The following is an 18,152-nucleotide window of genomic DNA, read 5'->3' as shown; positions in this document are numbered from 1 at the left end:
ATGATCTGAAATACAGATTGTTCATATAAAAAAATCTATCAGTATATACCGCTTGTAATGTTTGGGCATAGTCATTCTAAATTGATTATATATATATAACAATTTGCTTATTTAGGCTATTTATTCAATTAAAGCGCCCAGAAAGAAATAAGGATAAAAACTAATTTTGGGCCATTCTGATTAATCATACTCAAATACTTTAGTGCTATACAGGTTGGAAACAGGTGTAAACCATTTGTTGATTCAATACAGAGCGCATTCTCTTTTGTGAATCTCTGAAGGTTGTAGAAAATAATGGAGATGATACATAAGTTGATGTATAAATGCATTGAATAAAGAAAGAAAGAATTGAATATAGACTACTTTTCACATTTTGTTGATTCAAAGTAAAATTCATCCAACTGTTATCAGAAACAGTAAAGTAATGTTGTGTGTACTGTGTAAGTTTCTTATTAAAAGACATAAATAATTGTCATATAAATAGTTAACAAAATGCATAATTGGTCAAGTTAATAAGTTGAACACACGCCCCTGTTACTTCAGAGTTTTACAGTTTCAGGAGGCAGTTAGAGACATTTGAGTTTACTACAAGCTCAAAGCAAACCTCAAACAAACTAAAACAGAACAGCATGTCTTACACTGCTGAAAGAGAACACCTTTGTCTTTTTCAAATGACATTGATCATAGCATTCATGAATTATTTACACAATCTGAAAAAACTGATTAGGGCTTGAAATTTGGTAGATGTTTTTGTTCTGTTCAGCTGTGATAATATACCAATAATGTCCACTATGAAACCGCGTGATATGTAAAGCTCTCACCTCTTTGATGAATATCCTCACTAAGAGGACAGCAATGCTGCATGGTCCAATCAAAGGCTGTTTTTAATGTTTCTGTCTTACACCGATGCAGCATTATAAGGTCAGTGTTCAAAGAAATATCTGCTGTCATTCATGACGTCTCTGCGCTGAACTATTAATCCATGTCCTTTCAGTTCCACATTATTCCCAGTTGCCATAAAGGCAGGATGGAAAGACTGGAAAACCTCCTTTTGTCCAGCTAGAACGCTCCCTGGAAGAAGGCCCTGGAACTTTTGCTCCCAGACGAGTCACTGTGATGGGATTCAGCCGTTTTGTCCAAGGCAGGAGTGCGATTTCATACAAAACCCAGCTTCATTGATGAACGATGACATTTTGGGCAGCCCTTTGTGCCATTTGTCTGCAGACACCTGCATGTGTGAACAGAACATAGTGAGTTTCGTAGTTCCTCATAGCTGGTGGCTATAGAGAGTAATAAACAATACCTACTTGAGGTGGAAAATGTGAGAGCAGGGCAAGGCCTGCAGCTGCTGGTTCCTCTCTCCGATAGACTCCCCACACATGCCACAGTAGAGCTCCAGCTCTTCTACACACTGCAGGAACTTCACCACCTGCTCTCTCAGCTCATCCTGCTGCTCCTTACTGCGGTAGATGCCTTCACACAGGCTGTGCACCTTCAGGATGCACAGCTGGAACAGAACAACACACAGATAGATGGCCAAATGCTATGCTAATGCTAATACAGAGCATGCATTTATCTTCTGAATGGGTTTAATGGTATGTCATCTAAAATAGATGCATCACCTTGTTTCCAATCGCCTCGGCCAGATCATGTGCTCTTTGCATTGAGTCCAGAGCCTGTGAAAGTCATAAAATTATAAAGACGATAATTTGAGATATTCCAGATGTGTCGATCACAAATGTTCAGTAATGGACATCTATCATGACAACTACACAATCAAATCAGTTTCATGACCTTATCGTATTCCTTCTGCAGAATCCAGCACTTTCCCACCCCGACGTAGATGGATGCTTGTCCAAGGCGGTTGCCAATCTCTGACATTATGCACATGGAGGACTCATAGCGAGGGAATGCTTTCTGTATTGAAGGTGAGCGCATAAAGAAAAGCAACTGTTACAGGCTTGGTTGAGTATTCTACAATAGGAATGCAGGACATTTTTTAAAACATTCGTGATTATGGGTGCCGTAATTAGGTAATTGTGAAAAGTTTTGATTACAGAATGCATATTTTAATTTTTTTGCAGCGTTGAACATTGTAGCAAGTTGCAGTATATTAATGTAAATTCCATTGATCAACATTTACTAATCGTGATTATAATATAAAAGGAAATAAATTACAATTATGATTTTAGTCATCATAACCGTAAAGCATAATTCTCTAATAATGTGTAAGTGGGACAGTGAAAAAATTGTTTGTATAAAAATGATGTGCCAAATGCACTTGTAATTTTCAGTAGGATCCCTAGCAATGATATCCAATGTGATTTTAAGGATAAAAAAACAGAAATGCTAGCAATATACTGGAAAGGAAGCTTGAGTAAAATAGAAAAAAAGACATTGGGCATTAAACTTACATCAACATCTTTCTGACAGCGATGAATATCAGCAAAGTTAAGCAGACACAATGCCTGAAGAGGTCGATCTCCATGCTGCAAAGCAATCTTCATTGATTCCTGAGAGACATACGGTTTTATGTCAATATTAAGGAATCATGTATGCATGTTGTTCTCCAGTTTCACAAATACTAAACTGTAACATGTAGGTTTTATGTTTTTCTTTTACAACATCAGTTTGCTTTTGCATGCTTGTTTTTGACTGCTTTCGCCAAGTATATTTTCTTTACATTTTCTTAAACCTAAAATAAGAACAGCTCCACGTTGCACGTATTGCACATACAATATACAGTTTAAGTAAGCATAAACTTAATCTTACTGTCACTTCCATTTACGACAGACAATATATCCTCCTCTCAAACATTCCCCCAGCAGGTGGCTCAAATGTCCCACCACCAGATGTTCTTTGACTTCACATAATTACCTAGAAATTATGTAATCACGTTGGGCCTCGTTTATAAAACGTGCAGTTATTTTAAAACGTAATAATATTTCACAATAATTTAAACAGTTTTTACTGTATTTTTGCTCAAATAAATGCAGCCTTGGTGAACATTATTTCAAAAACATTAAAAAACGTAATTATTACAAACTTTTTGACCAGTATAGCGTATGTACCAACAGCCCCCGAAACGAAAAGTTGCGTGACAGCTGGCACATAGCCTGCATTAATCCCCAGCACTGTTCGACGTGTGTAACTCACTGCTGCGGACGGCACATTGTGACGCTCACAGTCCAAAGCAATGACTGCCTGTGATATTTCTCTCCTCGTCATTAGCGAGGGGCTAAGTGTAAGCTCTGCTCTTCATTAACACTCCTCTCAGACGGCACCTCAGCAGGATGGACTCTCGACTGGCGTATTTTTATCAGCCATAGTAAAGAGGGCTGGCACAACTAGCCCTACAAATAGCTGCACCTGTCAGTTGTGTCGTGGCCCGAGCTGCAGAAATTCAGAGGCCAGGGTTACGCCAAGGGGACTGATAAATATGACCAACATGCGGCATCCTGGGGGATTAAGATGCTGCCTTAAATTCGTCCAGGTGACCATTGACACAAGCTGCCATATTTGTACGTTTATGATGCACACTACAACATAAATAGGAAAATACACATGCTAAATGTATATTTGAAGAGCAAAGTGGCCAAATGAATACATTTAATTAAAAAAATCATGTCGTTTTTACAGAATAAAACTGGCAGCTGTGGTTGCCAGAATAATTCTGTATAATACAGTAAAAATGTAAAGATGTTTACAGAGAAACCTGTACATTTTACCATTTAAAACAGTATTTTACTGTAAAATGATAAAATATAAAATCTATTATAGTTTTTACCCATATATAGAAGGGGAACTTACTGTTAACCAATTAACTGTTTTTTACTGTCACATTTGTTACTGTCTTTTACAGTTGAAATTACAATTATTTTTTACAGGGTATGTGATAAAAAGTCATACACATACATTATTATTTTAAAAATGGTTGACGTGTCATAAAATCATATTAAATGTTTGTACCTCACAGCATTCCATTGCATCTGGTAAGCGAATCAGCTTCCTGTAGGCCACCGACATATGGTACTGGCTCATGGCACGGTACTTTAGACTCCATCCTTTACCATAGTCATTCACCAGTTCAGCTGCTTTGCAAGGAAAGAAGAGTGCTTTCTCATAATCCTGCAACAGCACAAAATATGCAGATAGGGACACTTATTAGCATAAAACAAGCTGTACATAATTATTAGGAACTTGCATTTTTATGTAAACTTATAACATTTAAAAGAATGTTGATTCAAAACACCAACCAAATACTAGTAAAGAAAATTTCTGCAAAATACTGACTTGATACACTTAGAATGAGATATTTCAAGTCAATACATTAATACATTTAATTAAATATGATTATCAGAGAGATGTAAATGAAAATGACCAACCACTCAAAGCTGATCATTTCTCCTGTGCAGGGAGACAGAACTCTGCCACAGCTAAAAGGAGCCGTCTTATTATTGCTCCTAGTAGCGCTTACATTCTCTGCATGCCTCTTCATCACATACATATTACAGCAGGCCTTCCTGGCAATCCAGGGGATTTACTCTCTTCAAATCTCTGGTGTCAAGGTGAGTACAAATGCCTATATCTATAGCCAAACCTGCTTTGTCTGACTTGGAATTGGATACATTGTACATAACATGTAGGCAGTTTGTTAGTGATGTAAAAACTTCGTACTACTCTGTCAGTGAGTGAAATTGAGCTTAAATAACTGTAGGCCTGAAACAAATACAGTATGCAGTGATGCTGGTAGACAATTATTATACTTAGGGTTTTCACTACTGTTCAAAACATTGTGGTCAGAAAGATTTGTTAATTTTTTTTATAAAAATGTATACTTTTATTCAGCAAGAATGCATTAAAGACCTTTACATTGTTACAAAAGATTTCTATTTTGAATAAATGTGGTTCTTTTGAACTTTCTATTTATGTTAAGCTGCACAACTGTTTTCAACATTGATTATAAAAGGAAATGCATATTAAAATGATTTCTGAGGGATCATGTGACACTGAATACTTGAGTAATGATGCTGAAAATTCACTTTTGCATCAAAAAAATAAATTGTAATATTTCACAGTATTACTGTTCTACTGTATTTTTGGTCAAATAATTGCAGCCTTGTTGAGCATAAGAAACCTTTTTCAAAAACATTAAAAAACAAACTTTTGAACAGTAGTATACACTACTAGTCAAACATTTGGACATACTTGAATGAATTTATGTCTTGCATGATCTTAAAAACCTGATCTAAAGGCTAGATTGTAGACAATCCCATGAATGAATTAATAGTTACATTGTACTTATTCAAATAAGTACTGAGTAATATTAATTAACTACATTAATACAATTAAATACTATAGAGTTACGGTTAGGGTTTGTTTAGGTTAAGTTACTTGTAATTATGCATCATTTACAGTTATTCTATTCTAAGTACATGTTGTAACGTGTAAGTATGTCACCTTAAAATAAAGTGTTACTATTTATTGAAATAGATTTAGTTTTAAATTGATAAGCGGATAGTGAAGGAAAAGTAGCCAACAAGTGTCCAGAATTTTTGGAAACTCCTTCAATACTGTTTAAAAGCATCCCAGAATGCACCTCATTAAGTTAAAAGAATGTATGTACTGGATCTAGAAAAGAGTTGACATTTAATATATATATAATTTATTTTGGGTGACTCCATAATTTCCATCCACCCATTTGATGACTTTACTATTAATTTTTTTTTGTAAAATAGTAATAATAAAATGAGTAGGTGTGTCATAAGCAAAAAAGAGTGATACAGTATTGATACCTTAAGCTGGATGTAGAAGTTGCCCAAACTGCAGCAGACCCTGCACTCCAGCATCTTGTCATCGTTGTTGTGAGCGTATCGCAGGGCCTTCTCATAGCTCACTAAGGCCTTTTGGAAAACGCTAATGCCCAGGTAGGCATTGCCCATGCTCAAACACACTTGCCCATTGAGCTGTAGGCTAACAGTGGTGCCCTGCATGTTTAAGCAGGTCTCACAATATGAGACTGTCTTCTGGAATTCACAAAGCTTCTCGTTGCTGCGTGCCAGGTTCAGGTAGCCCTCCGTCAGGTAGTCAGGGTCCTCCATCTCTCTGGCTGTGTTTATCTGAGCTAGGGAGTACTGTTCGATGGTTGCATGTACATGGGGACAGAAAACAACAGAAGATAGTTCATAAATAAAATTATTTTACAATTAGCATTGAAAATAAAAGCCCGTTCAGGTGTTTCCCCATAGGGAAAATTGCAACCAGATATGATGCTAGACAAGACAATGTACTACTGTTAAAATGGTCTACCACAACAGATATCAAGCATACTTTATTATTATTATGTGAGAGCTACAGTTGTTTAAACACATCATAGTGCAAATGAAGTCTATGCTGAACTTGGGAAAGCAGCTCCCTCTGCAAGGAGGTTTATGTCAACAAGATGCTCAGTGCTGAGGATCAAATTGCATGTGGCTCTCCTTACCTTCCATGTAACTATGGAAGTTATATATTATATGCATGTTTCGCATTATTCGCATTGGTATATATATCAGTCAGAAATCTGTCTAAATAAGGTTGCAAGCAAATTGGTGCAAATCATGTCTAGTGTGTGTATTTATCAATAATTTACCAGATATCAACATTTAAAGGGATAGTTCATTTACTCACCCTCATGTTGTTCCAAACATGTATAACATTATTTCTTCTGCAGAACACAAAAAAAAGTGCTTTTTGACCATGCAATGAAAGTCAATGGGGTCCAATGTTGTTTCGATCCCATTTGAATTTCATTATATGGAAAAGAAGAAATAAAGTCATACAGGTCCGTTTAAATGAATGATCCCTCAATTCAAATGATCCATTTAACAGTTTAATCCACATGTCAGTAGATGGAGTTAACTTTTTTGACAAATAGAATATCAAGGCAAGAGAGCAGGAGGACTGTTGAATAAGCGGCTCTTACCTGTAGCATCTCTTTGTATTTCCCCATTTCCGAATGTGCTGTGATCAGACACCCTAAAACTCGAAACTTTCCCCCAGGATCAGATGTCTTCCTTAACACTTTCATCCAGACATATAAAGCCTTTTCTGTGTCATTCGACTGGTAGAGCTTCAGTCCCTTCTCAATCTGCTGTTTGGTTTGGTCCTGACCCATTTCTGCTACAAAGTCCCTCATAAAAATAACCATCCGTTTGGCTCTTCGGCCGTCTGGGGAAGTGCAAGCGTGCAATTTTTTTGTCTTTCACCCGTCAATTCCACCCCAGAAATCTGCACCCACTTGCTTCGCTGATCCACAACTCTCAGCTTTGGGTGCAAAGAGATGTTGAAGAAACTGGATCCACGGCTTGCGAGGTATTCAGAGTACAGATCCTCATTGCTCATCACTTTGAAAACACGTCATATGAATCACAAAATCATGATTTCTTTTGACGTTAAAGACCCAACCTCAGTCCCTTTGGAAAGCTGGGAAAGAAAGTTGAAGGAAAAAATGTGACACTAAAGAAATAAGTCTCAATCCAAGGTGCTGGCAATGATCTCCCAGAATATCGAGTCCTTCCACACCCGAGGAGGAGGAATTCTCTGTACCCTCACCCCCTACAAACCACTCCTTCATCTTTCTCCTCCCTCCCACTGCAGTGCTGGCGCTACAGCAGATGGCCTTGTCACTCTGGACCATGTGTCCCTGGTGGAATCCAGCTTCAGCCTCTGAAAAGATCCAAGGTCACAAAAGACGCTTATCCGCCGATCTTCATACCAAGAGTAGTGCTGTTCACCTCCACATCCTCACAACGTTAAGAGGCTTAAGCACCACAGCTATGAATGACCCTTAAGAAAAACAACAACTTACGGAAACATTTAGTCCCGAGCTACAGCAGAGGTTTGGACATCATGTGAAGTCTAAAAACAGCCAGATATTTCACAACGGTGAAGCAGAGCGAGTCAAACGCTCCTCATAGAGTGGCAGTTCCTGTGGGTGGGCCTTGTTAAGCCGCTTGCTGTGCCACCCCCCAGCCCCCTAGCCTTGGTGTCAGCAACTGATGCTTAGAATAGTTCACAAAGTCTGACATGGTATTTGTCTTGAGTTACAGTACCGCTGCTTCTTGAAACACATCAATGGGATCGAATTGTCGGGTTCTGAACTGAACCTGGCTTTCTTCGGCCCTTCCTTCCCCTTTTACACCCAGCTTCACGGATACAAATAGGGAGTATTTACTACCTTGCCATTCACAAGATGGCTTATGTTACTAAAGAAAACGTCTGGTGGTTGTAAGTCACGTCTTTGTTATAACACAATTCCTGAAATGCTAACACACCGTTTTAGCACGTTTTGGGGACTGTATTGTGTAGAATTTATAATAACTGAAATACAAGTTTCTAGAAAGCCCAGCAGGACAAATATTTATTTCAAGCGATACAAGTCTGTTTTAAAACAGGGCGAAGAAAAAAACCTTTTTATTCTTAGTTTTTGGGGTTCACATCTCCTTAAAGAGATAGTTCACCCAAAAATGTCATCATTTACTCAACCTCACGTTGTACCAAACCCGTATGACTTCCTTTCTTATGTGAAACAAAATAGATTTTGAAGAATGTTTCAAAACCACATTGGACCCAACTGACTTTCTCTGTATGGCCAAAAACACTAAGGCTAAGTTCAGACTGCAGGCAAATCTGATTTTCTTTCTCAAATCAGATCTTTTCAGGCAGAATGTCTGCACTATTAATTGCAAGTGATCAAATTAGATTTGTTGTGTGTCCAGACATAACCAACGTATCTGCATGGTTTCTTTGGTAACAACGTAGGCGTACACACATATGTGACGAGATGCAAGAAAAATGGACAAGTGGTACTCACTGCAGTCAAATGACGACCAGCTCCTCCTCTCTGGAGCTCTAAGGGGGTGGAGGGATAGAGTTGTGGGTAGGGTTAGGGTGTGGTTGGATATTCTAGCTCCACCCATTAGGCCCAAATTACATTCGCTCCTCCTCGCAGGAGCTCTAGCTGTCTGTTAGAAATCTGTTATCGGTTATCGTTTGAAATATCGCAAGACAGTTTAAAATCCAATTTGAGCAGCCAGAGCGTCCAGACTGAGACGCATCTGTTTTTCAAACAGATTTCATGTGTTTTGTTGTCCAGACTTTCAAAAACCCATCTGGACGTGCAAAAAATTGGATTTTTGCTGGCAGTATGAATATAGCCAAAGACATTCTTCAAAATATCTACTTTTGTGTTCTGCAGAAGAAAAAGTCATGCAGGTTTGGAACAACATGAAGGGTGGGATTATCATAACTGTTAGGCAAAGGGGGAAACATGAAACGAAACGCGTAACTTATTTTTGCTTTTTAATTCAAGAGGAAAGTTGACCAAAAGTACAAAGTCGAACACAGGTTTTCAAAAGTTAATTCAGTCATTTTTAGTAACAATATTTTGAACCAGCTCCAAAAGGTCAACAAGAATATGCTATGTCTCTGGCAGATGTAAAATGGACTGCATTTTCATATACTGCATAAAGTAAAATATAAACAGTTGTAGCATACATTTTGCAAACCAGCTTAAGTCTGAAACTGAATATAAAGTTCCTGTCCAGTCATAAACCACTGAGAAAGGGGAATCTGAGGTGACAATTGAGAAATTATAGTAAGAAAGAGATAAGTGGCAAACTTTCATTATGAACATTATTTAAACGCCCCTTGACAGTGGTACTAAACACTTTTGTCAACATCCTTGAGGATGTTTTGCATGGTTAATCTGAGAACATTTCCTTACATTCAGCGTATCTTGGCAGACATTTGAAAGAGACCATATATTGCACACTATCACTTATTTAAGGTAGTTATGATATCCAATATTCACAGCTGTATACACTGCATATGTATTCTCCTAATCAGTAAATGATGTGTACAAATTAGTTCTTGTGGTGTTAGAAACATGTTGTGGAATGTTAATGGTTTAAAAAGAAATTAAAATATAAATTCCTTTTGAAATCCAAATGAAATACTAAACTAAAGCTTGACAAACTACGATGGTCAACTGCCAATGACACTGCAGATACTGACAAACATTACACATAACATTTGGCCTTCATTAACACTTTACGGTGTCCTACAGTGTAACACTTCACATGACATTATAAAGCTTGTACCACTGTATCACAGTAACAACTTCTACACGACTGCGGTCTATTAAATCACCATAGTACATTTTTATCATGGTCCTATGCATTATGTAGAACATCTCAGGCCAAAACAAACTGCCAGTTTGTTAGGAGGATTTTGATTCCCTTAATCACTGAGACCACCGACGTGGCAGGGTTCAATTTCAACGTGTTTGCGTCACCTTTCTTGCATTTATCCCTAAAAACATAAATGCAGCCATTGCAGCTGGCCACTTTCCATAAAGATGGCACGCAGCTCCACACTTCAGGGAAGCGCAGCCGAGTGAAGCTGTCCAGCAGTGGGTTATAGCACACCAGAGAGTCGCCCTCTGCCACCACAAATATAAGGTCCTTATGGGCGGTGGCATGCATGCATCCGGCAAAAGGCAGCATGTAGGGCTTGGTTTCACACCTCTGTGTGGCTGTGTCGAAGCACTGGATAAGGCGAGACGGTTTGGTAAAGAAGTCCATGTCATTTTCCTCCCCACCCAAAAGGTAAATGGTGCCTCCCAAATTGACTCCGGCTGCACCCGACACGGCTGTGTCTAGTTGAGTGGTCTCTTTCCATATGTTGTCCTGTACTGTATAGCAAATGACAGCGTTGGAGAGAGTGTCCTGAAGGGTCTTGCCTCCCAACGAGTATATGGCATCCTCTGTAGACACAGACACTAACGTGTGGTGGAGACGGTCCCGGGGCAGCGGGGCGCAGCGCTCCCAGTCCATAGTGTGCATGTTGCATTTCCACATGCGACGTGGTATGGAGCCCCCGACAACATATAGATCGGCCCCATGCTTGCAGGCAGCCGTGATCTGGTGACACAGGCTGTTCTGGCCGCTCACACTGATGGCATCATCCTCGTCACAATGAAGTGACACTGCCAATGAGTGTGTGCGTGTGTCTTCTTTCCCAATTAGGTATATGTGCACTTTTTCACCAATCTCCTAAATTGCAACAAAGCCAACAATGAGCATGCGAACAATGCAATACTAATAAGCAACAGTTTGTTATGAATTCTCCATGTCAACATTTTAAACTGGTCAGAAACATCTAGCTTAACATAGATGAGGTTTTCTGGCCATTGCAAGAATGACTTCTGATAGCATAAATAGGAAAATGTATTAAAACGTGAAAAAAAAATTCCATTAATTTCCTGCAAAAGTGCTTAGAAAGTTTCCTTTATGATTACAATGACTGCATAATTTCCAGCTATAATTACTAATTCTCTTTGCAAAGAAAAATTAAAAATAAACAATCCAGGGGGTTGCATTAAGTTGGCTTTCCTCATATCTTAAAGACAGAACTTTTTCTATCAGTACTGATAACCACTCCTCATCTTCTACTCTATTACAGGTGGCATCCCACAAGGCTCCATTTTGGGTCCTCTGCTTTTTTGCTTCCTTCCTCTGTAAATGCTTCCTCTGTACAGTGTAGCTTATTGTTATGCTGACGATACACAACGTTACCTACTTGTCAGGTCAAAGGATTGTTGTTCCATCAGTAATCTCATCTCTTGTCTTCTTGAGGAAGTTAAATTATGGATGCCGGAAGATTTTCTTAAGTTTAATGAGGATAAATCTGAGGCCATTGCCTTTGGTCCTTCATTGTGTTTCACTGACCTTGAAAATCAATTAGGTACTCTGTTCTTTAACCTTCCATGATAAAGTTAAGAACTGGGTTTCATCTTTGATTCTGACTTTGAACAGCAGATAAATGCCATTATTAAAGGAAGCTTTTTTCATCTCAAACCATTGCCAAATTAAAATGTTCCTCTCTCAGAAGGACTTGGAAATAGTCATTCACGCATTCATCACATCCCAGTTGGATTACTGGAATGCTTTATAATTTATATGTGGGTTTGTCTCAGTCTACTTTGGCTACCAGTTAGCTAGAGTTACATGTAATGTTCTGCTGTACGGTTTAGCCCCACAGTACATGGCTGATCTCCTTTTGTAACTAGGTCTCTTTATTTTTTTCAAATCAGTTACTTCTCTCTGTTCCTCATTCCTGTTTGAAAACCAAGGGTGATCGGGCGTTTGTAGTTGCGGCCCCCAGGTTGTGGAATGCACTTCTGTTTTTTTATTAGGTCTTCCTCCACACTGGCCATATTTAAATCTAGGTTGAAGACATATTTTTTTCTGCATAGCCTATGATGTTGTTTAAGATGTATATGGGTTTTATTTGCAGCATTTGTTTTAAAATGTGCTTTATACTTGAACTTGAATTTATTTTAAAATAATAATAATAATTTTACACATTTATTACACATGCAAATAATCTCCATTTAAAATAATGTAATGCAAATATAAAAAAATCTATTTAAATTGAATTTTATAATTTGTGTTAGGGCCAGTGTAATTTTTAATTTTTTGGAAGGTGAGTAGCAATGTTAACTACTGACCTGATGGGCCAGCACAAAAATTACAAATCAATAAAACTCAGTTGAGCCCTGAATATATATTCATCTGAAGAATATTGAATATCAATACATCATTGTGAGATAAAATACTGTATAAAATACCGTGAAATGTCTATTTTTCTTCCCAATTTCTAATCATCACTAACCTTTAGGCTGTCTAGAAGCATATCAGAATACTCCTCTCGTTCGACTTTGTTGTGATTTATCCAAGTATCAATAGCTGCAGTTGGATTTTGTGAGCTTGGCACCCCATCTGCAAATTACAGACACAAATTAACATGATCTCTGACTCTTTATAATCACAATCTCTCATATGAAGTGAAACCAATTTGCTGTTTGCGCTATTCATTCACCTTTAATGATGTCTATGAGAAGGCACAAAGGCATGTTCAGGAACTCCTCTGTCTGGTGCAGCTGAACCAGGTGAATCTTTGCACAGTGCTTGGCAGCCGTATACAACTCCTGGTCACTGTGTCTGTCCGCCAACCACATAATCTGAAAGAAAGAGCGGTCGACAGTTTCCTACTGATTCAGCTGACCTTTATCAAAGCATTTTTGTGTATGCTATAAATCAAAAGTGAAGGTTTCACCTGCAGGCAATTCTTAACAACCACAGTTCGTGATAGGAAGCGAGAGCACTCCTCAAAGAGGGCAGTAAGCTGATACATATCAGCCATTTCGTAGGTGTCCTGCAGGTCTTCAACCCTTAGTTTTATTGTTCCATGGTAGATGTAGTCCACCAGCGACTGGAAGACAGGTGCACTGACGTCCTTCAGCTCAATGTTACGATCATAAGCTTCTCTAAGGTTAGAGGTGAACATGGACCTGAAGAAGCTGCTTTGTGCCGAGAGCACCAGGCGGTGAAGCTGGAACTCTTTGCTGTCCACAGTGACGATAACATCTGCAAACAGACCATCCTCCAGACACAAGTCCATGATGCTCTTCACGACACGGCTGGAATGGGAGCGATCGGTAAAGGTGTAGCCCTGGAAGTAGTTTTCATCCCCCGATGGACCTCCAACACTGTAGCCTCCATCCTCACCAGACTCCATGGCACCTTAAATCTGAAGCAGCTTCACCTGAACACTTGATAAATGACTTACTGAGTCAGCTGTCTCTCAGATGGTGGCATTCGTGTAGCTTTAATTGTTAACTGGCAGGCTGGGATTTGCCTTGGGATTTAACGCTCACTGGGCTCTAAAATAACTGACAGATTGATGTAAAGCCATATGTAACATTCTTTATGAAGGAATCTGCTGCTTGCAATCTACACAAACAAAATTTCATACAGATTAAGAAAATAGGTGATTTTGCATTTAAACGTTTCCACTGGTTCAAAGCATGAAACTTACCGGCTTAGTATTCACATAAGCGTTAGTTTTGACTGAGCAATTTGTCAGCCAAATTTTGTCCATCTATGGTACACTGGCCAGCTATGTAGCTAATGCTAACATAAACCATCTAGATTAGAGTCTATTTAACTTCTACCATACTAATGAGTCCACAATCAAACGCAGCAGAATCTTTTTTGTCAGATGTAAGTCTGCAGACAGCACATGCGCATTCAGACAATATTATTTATAAATGTTAGCATGTGTTAAATCTTTGCCATACCAGAAGACTGCTTGTAAAAGTCAGCCCAAGGAAGTAAACAGCATATTTCTTCGTATTGACGTCACCGCGCGTTTACGTGACTCTCTGCTGCCCCGGTGTGTTGGAGGACTGTCATTGCACTGCATTTCGAAAAACAAACAATGTATTTATTTAAAAAAGTATGCTCAAGTAACTTAGCTTTTAATTCAGATTAATTATATAACACCATCTATATAGTATTTACAAATTACAATAAAAGGAAATAGTTAAGTCACTATCTCTTGTAGTCACATTCTTTCTCTCCCAGTTTGGCTCAAATTGTCTTTTTCCGCAGGTGGAAAAATGCGACGCACTAGACAAAATCAGGAATCCTTTTTCTTTTTTTGTGGTGCAACGGATGACGACTGAAATCTGCGTGAATCAAGTGGAATTATATTTCTGTGGCAATGTTGTTGGTATGTGTTGTCCTGTTTCTCATTGGCTTCAGGGAGCCCTGGAATAACTCAGGTAAAGACTTTTGAACTTGACGAGACGACATGTACAGTAAATCTTTTTGCTATACAGTTTTATTTTGGTCACATTTGGTTTTCCTTATGATATTGTACTAGTAGGCTACTGGATATTTTTTTTAGCTGTTCCAGTGCTGTTGGGAATGTGGCACGGGCAGTCTGGCATGCTGGACATGATTTGTGCCAATCATGACGTCAGATTCGAATATTTTCCTTCTTTAAATTCCGCGAGCACTTTTGAAATCTTTCGTTTTATATTATAGCCTGCTCAACTTTGCCATGCCATTGCTCGCATACCACTGATCAATAATAATTCAGCTCAGACTTGTTTTCGTACAGTTCAGGCTTAATGATTTCCAAGTCGTGAGTCTGTGTGTGCTGTCATGCAGATGTTTCTGCGGTTCTGCACGGAGGATTGGCATCTCAGGGGTTTATCAGATCTGTAAGTGATGCTAACCTGATGTTTGAGGTAAGAAAATATAGCCATACATTCCACAAAGCACTCAAGAGTAACAATTAATTTCACCATACATTAGTCGAATTCAATATTGTAGTTAAAACATTGATTTATGTCACTGGAATGATACAATAAAATTCCTCTTAAATACACTCTGACGTGATCATGACCATTTGTTAATATAAAGTTTAATAGCCTTTATTAGTTAACAGAAGAAGAATTATATTAGTTCATCTAAAAATATTTTAAACATTTCTAATTGGTCTACAAATATTATGCATGCAGTTTTTATGACACTGTATTGGAAGACTACATGGAATAAAAAATTCTAAAAAAGATATAAAAAAATTCTCACACTATAGCAAACTGTAAAATAATAAATACTATGATTTTAATCTAAATTCTTGATTGAACTACAAGCATAGACAAATACTGAAGAAACAAATCTACGGTGCCCCTAAGGGGACATGGTGATGGAAACATTTTTATTTCAATGTAATTGATATTTCAATGCTTTTGCATTCCCCAAAGAAACTTTGCATTTGATCCTCTAAGCTCCAAGAAACATTGCACTTGCTTGTAAAATGTTAGGGTTTTTTGTAAAAAAAAAAAAAAAAAAAAAAAAAAAATTAAGAGGAAGGGAAAAAAACTCGTGTACTAGTGTAGGGGAACACTATATGTCAAGTTTCTCATTTAAGTGAACAAAGTGAACAACCAGAAGCACTGAGATATTTCCCTTGCATCGCAAATTATATACAGATGATGAGCTCATGTATGCATATATATATATATATGCATACATATGGGTGTTCGCGCACACACACACACACACACACACACACACACACACACACACACACACACACACACACACACACACACACACACACACACACACACACACACACACACACACACACACATGTATATACAGGTCCTTCTCAAAAAATTAGCATATTGTGATAAAGTTCATTATTTTCCATAATGTAATGATAAAAATTACACTTTTATATATTTTAGATTCATTGCACACCAACTGAAATATTTCAGGTCTTTTATTGTTTTAATACTGATGATTTTGGCATACAGCTCATGAAAACCCAAAATTCATGTCTCAAAAAATTAGCATATCATGAAAAGGGTCTCTAAACAAGCTATTAACCTAATCATCTGAGTCAACTAATTAACTCTAAACACCTGCAAAAGATTCCTGAGGCTTTTAAAAACTCCCAGCCTGATTCATTACTCAAAACCGCAATCATGGGTAAGACTGCCGACCTGACTGCTGTCCAGAAGGCCATCATTGACACCCTCAAGCAAGAGGGTAAGACAGAAAGAAATTTCTGAACAAATAGGCTGTTCCCAGAGTGCTGTATCAAGGCACCTCAGTGGGAAGTCTGTGGGAAGGAAAAAGTGTGGCACAACGAGAAGAGGTGACCGGACCCTGAGGAAGATTGTGGAGAAGGACCGATTCCAGACCTTGGGGGACCTGTGGAAGCAGTGGACTGAGTCTGGAGTAGAAACATCCAGAGCCACCGTGCACAGGTGTGTGCAGGAAATGGGCTACAGGTGCCGCATTCCCCAGGTCAAGCCACTTTTGAACCAGAAACAGCGGCAGAAGCGCCTGACCTGGGCTACAGAGAAGCAGCACTGGACTGTTGCTCAGTTTTACATGTCATTCGGAAATCAAGGTGCCAGAGTCTGGAGGAAGACTGGGGAGAAGGAAATGCCAAAATGCCTGAAGTCCAGTGTCAAGTACCCACAGTCAGTGATGGTCTGGGGTGCCATGTCAGCTGCTGGTGTTGGTGCACTGTGTTTTATCAAGGACAGGGTCAATGCAGCTAGCTATCAGGAGATTTGAGCACTTCATGCTTCCATCTGCTGAAAAGCTTTGTGGAGATGAAGATTTCATTTTTCAGCACGACCTGGCACCTGCTCACAGTGCCAAAACCACTGGTAAATGGTTTACTGACCATGGTATTACTGTGCTCAATTGGCCTGCCAACTCTCCTGACCTGAACCCCATAGAGAATCTGTGGGATATTGTGAAGAGAAAGTTGAGAGACGCAAGACCCAACACTCTGGATGAGCTTAAGGCCGCTATCGAAGCATCCTGGGCCTCCATAACACCTCAGCAGTGCCACAGGCTGATTGCCTCCATGCCACGCCGCATTGAAGCAGTCATTTCTGCAAAAGGATTCCCGACCAAGTATTGACTATTGAGTGCATAACTGAACATAATTATTTGAAGGTTGACTTCTTTTATTGGTCGGATGAAATATGCTAATTTTTTTAGACAGGAATTTTGGGTTTTCATGAGCTGTATGCCAAAATCATCAGTATTAAAACAATAAAAGACCTGAAATATTTCAGTTGGTGTGGAATGAATCTAAAATATATGAAAGTTTAATTTTTATCATTACATTATGGAAAATAATGAACTTTATCACAATATGCTAATTTTTTGAGAAGGACCTGTATATCCTTTTTGTGTATATACAATATATATATATATACACACATATATTTTATAAACACAAACTTTTATGTTAGATGCAATTTGACAGCACTAATATATTTTACATTCCCCCTTTTTTTAAATCCTAGTTCTTATGGAGAGGACTGGAGATTGATGGCGACAATAATGTTGTCATGCGGGATCAAGAAATAGCATCTATGCGACAAGGGCGAGCTTTCTTATCTCTTATAAACGACAGTATTCCAAAGACTGTGTCTGCAATGGAGAAGTTACTAGCTATGCTGGAAGAGCAAGACAACTCTTTCACTCAGGCCCGGTTTGAGACCCTCATCCTCGGGACGATCTATTCAGCCTACCAGGCCCGAAACCAGAGGCTGGAGTCAGAGCAGCAGGCCTGGACTGATATTCTTGGTCGCCTTGCAAATGCTACTTTCATTCAGCTACGCAAGTCTTAACTAACAATAAACATACCAGTTATTCACGTAACATCCTGATCATTTGTACCTGGCTTATGTGACTCATCAAAGTACAGTTTGTAATGAA

General features: G+C 38.7%; 3 protein-coding genes and 1 long non-coding RNA gene across 4 annotated transcripts; 2 read left to right on the top strand and 2 right to left on the bottom strand.

Moving 5' to 3' along the window:
• Nucleotides 1–337: 337 nt before the first annotated feature.
• Nucleotides 338–7,970, bottom strand: rapsn (receptor-associated protein of the synapse, 43kD). The gene is made up of 8 exons (XM_056254559.1): nucleotides 6,965–7,970; nucleotides 5,796–6,134; nucleotides 3,970–4,128; nucleotides 2,415–2,513; nucleotides 1,795–1,917; nucleotides 1,623–1,676; nucleotides 1,308–1,507; nucleotides 338–1,228 (listed from the first exon to the last, which is right to left on the bottom strand). The coding sequence occupies exons 1-8, from the start codon at nucleotides 7,187–7,189 to the stop codon at nucleotides 1,156–1,158; spliced, it is 1,272 nt and encodes a 423-aa protein (XP_056110534.1). The 5' UTR covers nucleotides 7,190–7,970; the 3' UTR covers nucleotides 338–1,155.
• Nucleotides 1,822–14,520, top strand: LOC130087996 (uncharacterized). The gene is made up of 3 exons (XR_008807419.1): nucleotides 1,822–1,928; nucleotides 4,416–4,568; nucleotides 14,499–14,520. It is a non-coding gene; the product is annotated as an uncharacterized LOC130087996 (long non-coding RNA).
• On the bottom strand, nucleotides 9,332–14,288 carry kbtbd4 (kelch repeat and BTB (POZ) domain containing 4). The gene is made up of 5 exons (XM_056254518.1): nucleotides 14,186–14,288; nucleotides 13,162–13,635; nucleotides 12,925–13,066; nucleotides 12,718–12,824; nucleotides 9,332–11,096 (listed from the first exon to the last, which is right to left on the bottom strand). The coding sequence occupies exons 2-5, from the start codon at nucleotides 13,621–13,623 to the stop codon at nucleotides 10,236–10,238; spliced, it is 1,572 nt and encodes a 523-aa protein (XP_056110493.1). The 5' UTR covers nucleotides 13,624–13,635; nucleotides 14,186–14,288; the 3' UTR covers nucleotides 9,332–10,235.
• A 5-nt stretch (nucleotides 14,521–14,525) lies between the features above and the next one.
• On the top strand, nucleotides 14,526–18,095 carry LOC130087987 (protein FAM180A). The gene is made up of 3 exons (XM_056254569.1): nucleotides 14,526–14,671; nucleotides 15,063–15,142; nucleotides 17,738–18,095. The coding sequence occupies exons 1-3, from the start codon at nucleotides 14,611–14,613 to the stop codon at nucleotides 18,062–18,064; spliced, it is 468 nt and encodes a 155-aa protein (XP_056110544.1). The 5' UTR covers nucleotides 14,526–14,610; the 3' UTR covers nucleotides 18,065–18,095.
• The last annotated feature ends 57 nt before the right edge of the window (nucleotides 18,096–18,152 follow it).

This window comes from Rhinichthys klamathensis, unplaced genomic scaffold, assembly GCF_029890125.1.
Source record: "Rhinichthys klamathensis goyatoka isolate OS25496 unplaced genomic scaffold, OSU_Roscu_1.1 h1tg000005l_1, whole genome shotgun sequence".
In the NCBI taxonomy this organism is placed as follows: Eukaryota; Metazoa; Chordata; class Actinopteri; order Cypriniformes; family Leuciscidae; genus Rhinichthys; species Rhinichthys klamathensis.
This window is presented reverse-complemented; position numbering and strand designations above follow the sequence as displayed.

What these genes read in the sequence shown, in the direction of transcription:
- kbtbd4 (XM_056254518.1), bottom strand. Translation starts at nt 13,623, where the DNA reads ATGGAGTCTGGTGAGGATGGAGGCTACAGTGTTGGAGGTCCATCGGGG. An exon ending in TTGTTAAGAATTGCCTGCAG is followed by an intron (nt 13,067 to 13,161) that starts GTGAAACCTTCA and finishes TCTTTCTTTCAG; the next exon opens with ATTATGTGGTTGGCGGACAG. An exon ending in TGCTTCTAGACAGCCTAAAG is followed by an intron (nt 11,097 to 12,717) that starts GTTAGTGATGAT and finishes GTTGCAATTTAG; the next exon opens with GAGATTGGTGAAAAAGTGCA.
- LOC130087987 (XM_056254569.1), top strand. Translation starts at nt 14,611, where the DNA reads ATGTTGTTGGTATGTGTTGTCCTGTTTCTCATTGGCTTCAGGGAGCCC. An exon ending in GGAGCCCTGGAATAACTCAG is followed by an intron (nt 14,672 to 15,062) that starts GTAAAGACTTTT and finishes GCTGTCATGCAG; the next exon opens with ATGTTTCTGCGGTTCTGCAC. An exon ending in ATGCTAACCTGATGTTTGAG is followed by an intron (nt 15,143 to 17,737) that starts GTAAGAAAATAT and finishes TTTAAATCCTAG; the next exon opens with TTCTTATGGAGAGGACTGGA.
- rapsn (XM_056254559.1), bottom strand. Translation starts at nt 7,189, where the DNA reads ATGGTTATTTTTATGAGGGACTTTGTAGCAGAAATGGGTCAGGACCAA. An exon ending in ATGCAATGGAATGCTGTGAG is followed by an intron (nt 2,514 to 3,969) that starts GTACAAACATTT and finishes TATGTCTCTCAG; the next exon opens with GAATCAATGAAGATTGCTTT. An exon ending in GCTGTCAGAAAGATGTTGAT is followed by an intron (nt 1,918 to 2,414) that starts GTAAGTTTAATG and finishes CCTTCAATACAG; the next exon opens with AAAGCATTCCCTCGCTATGA.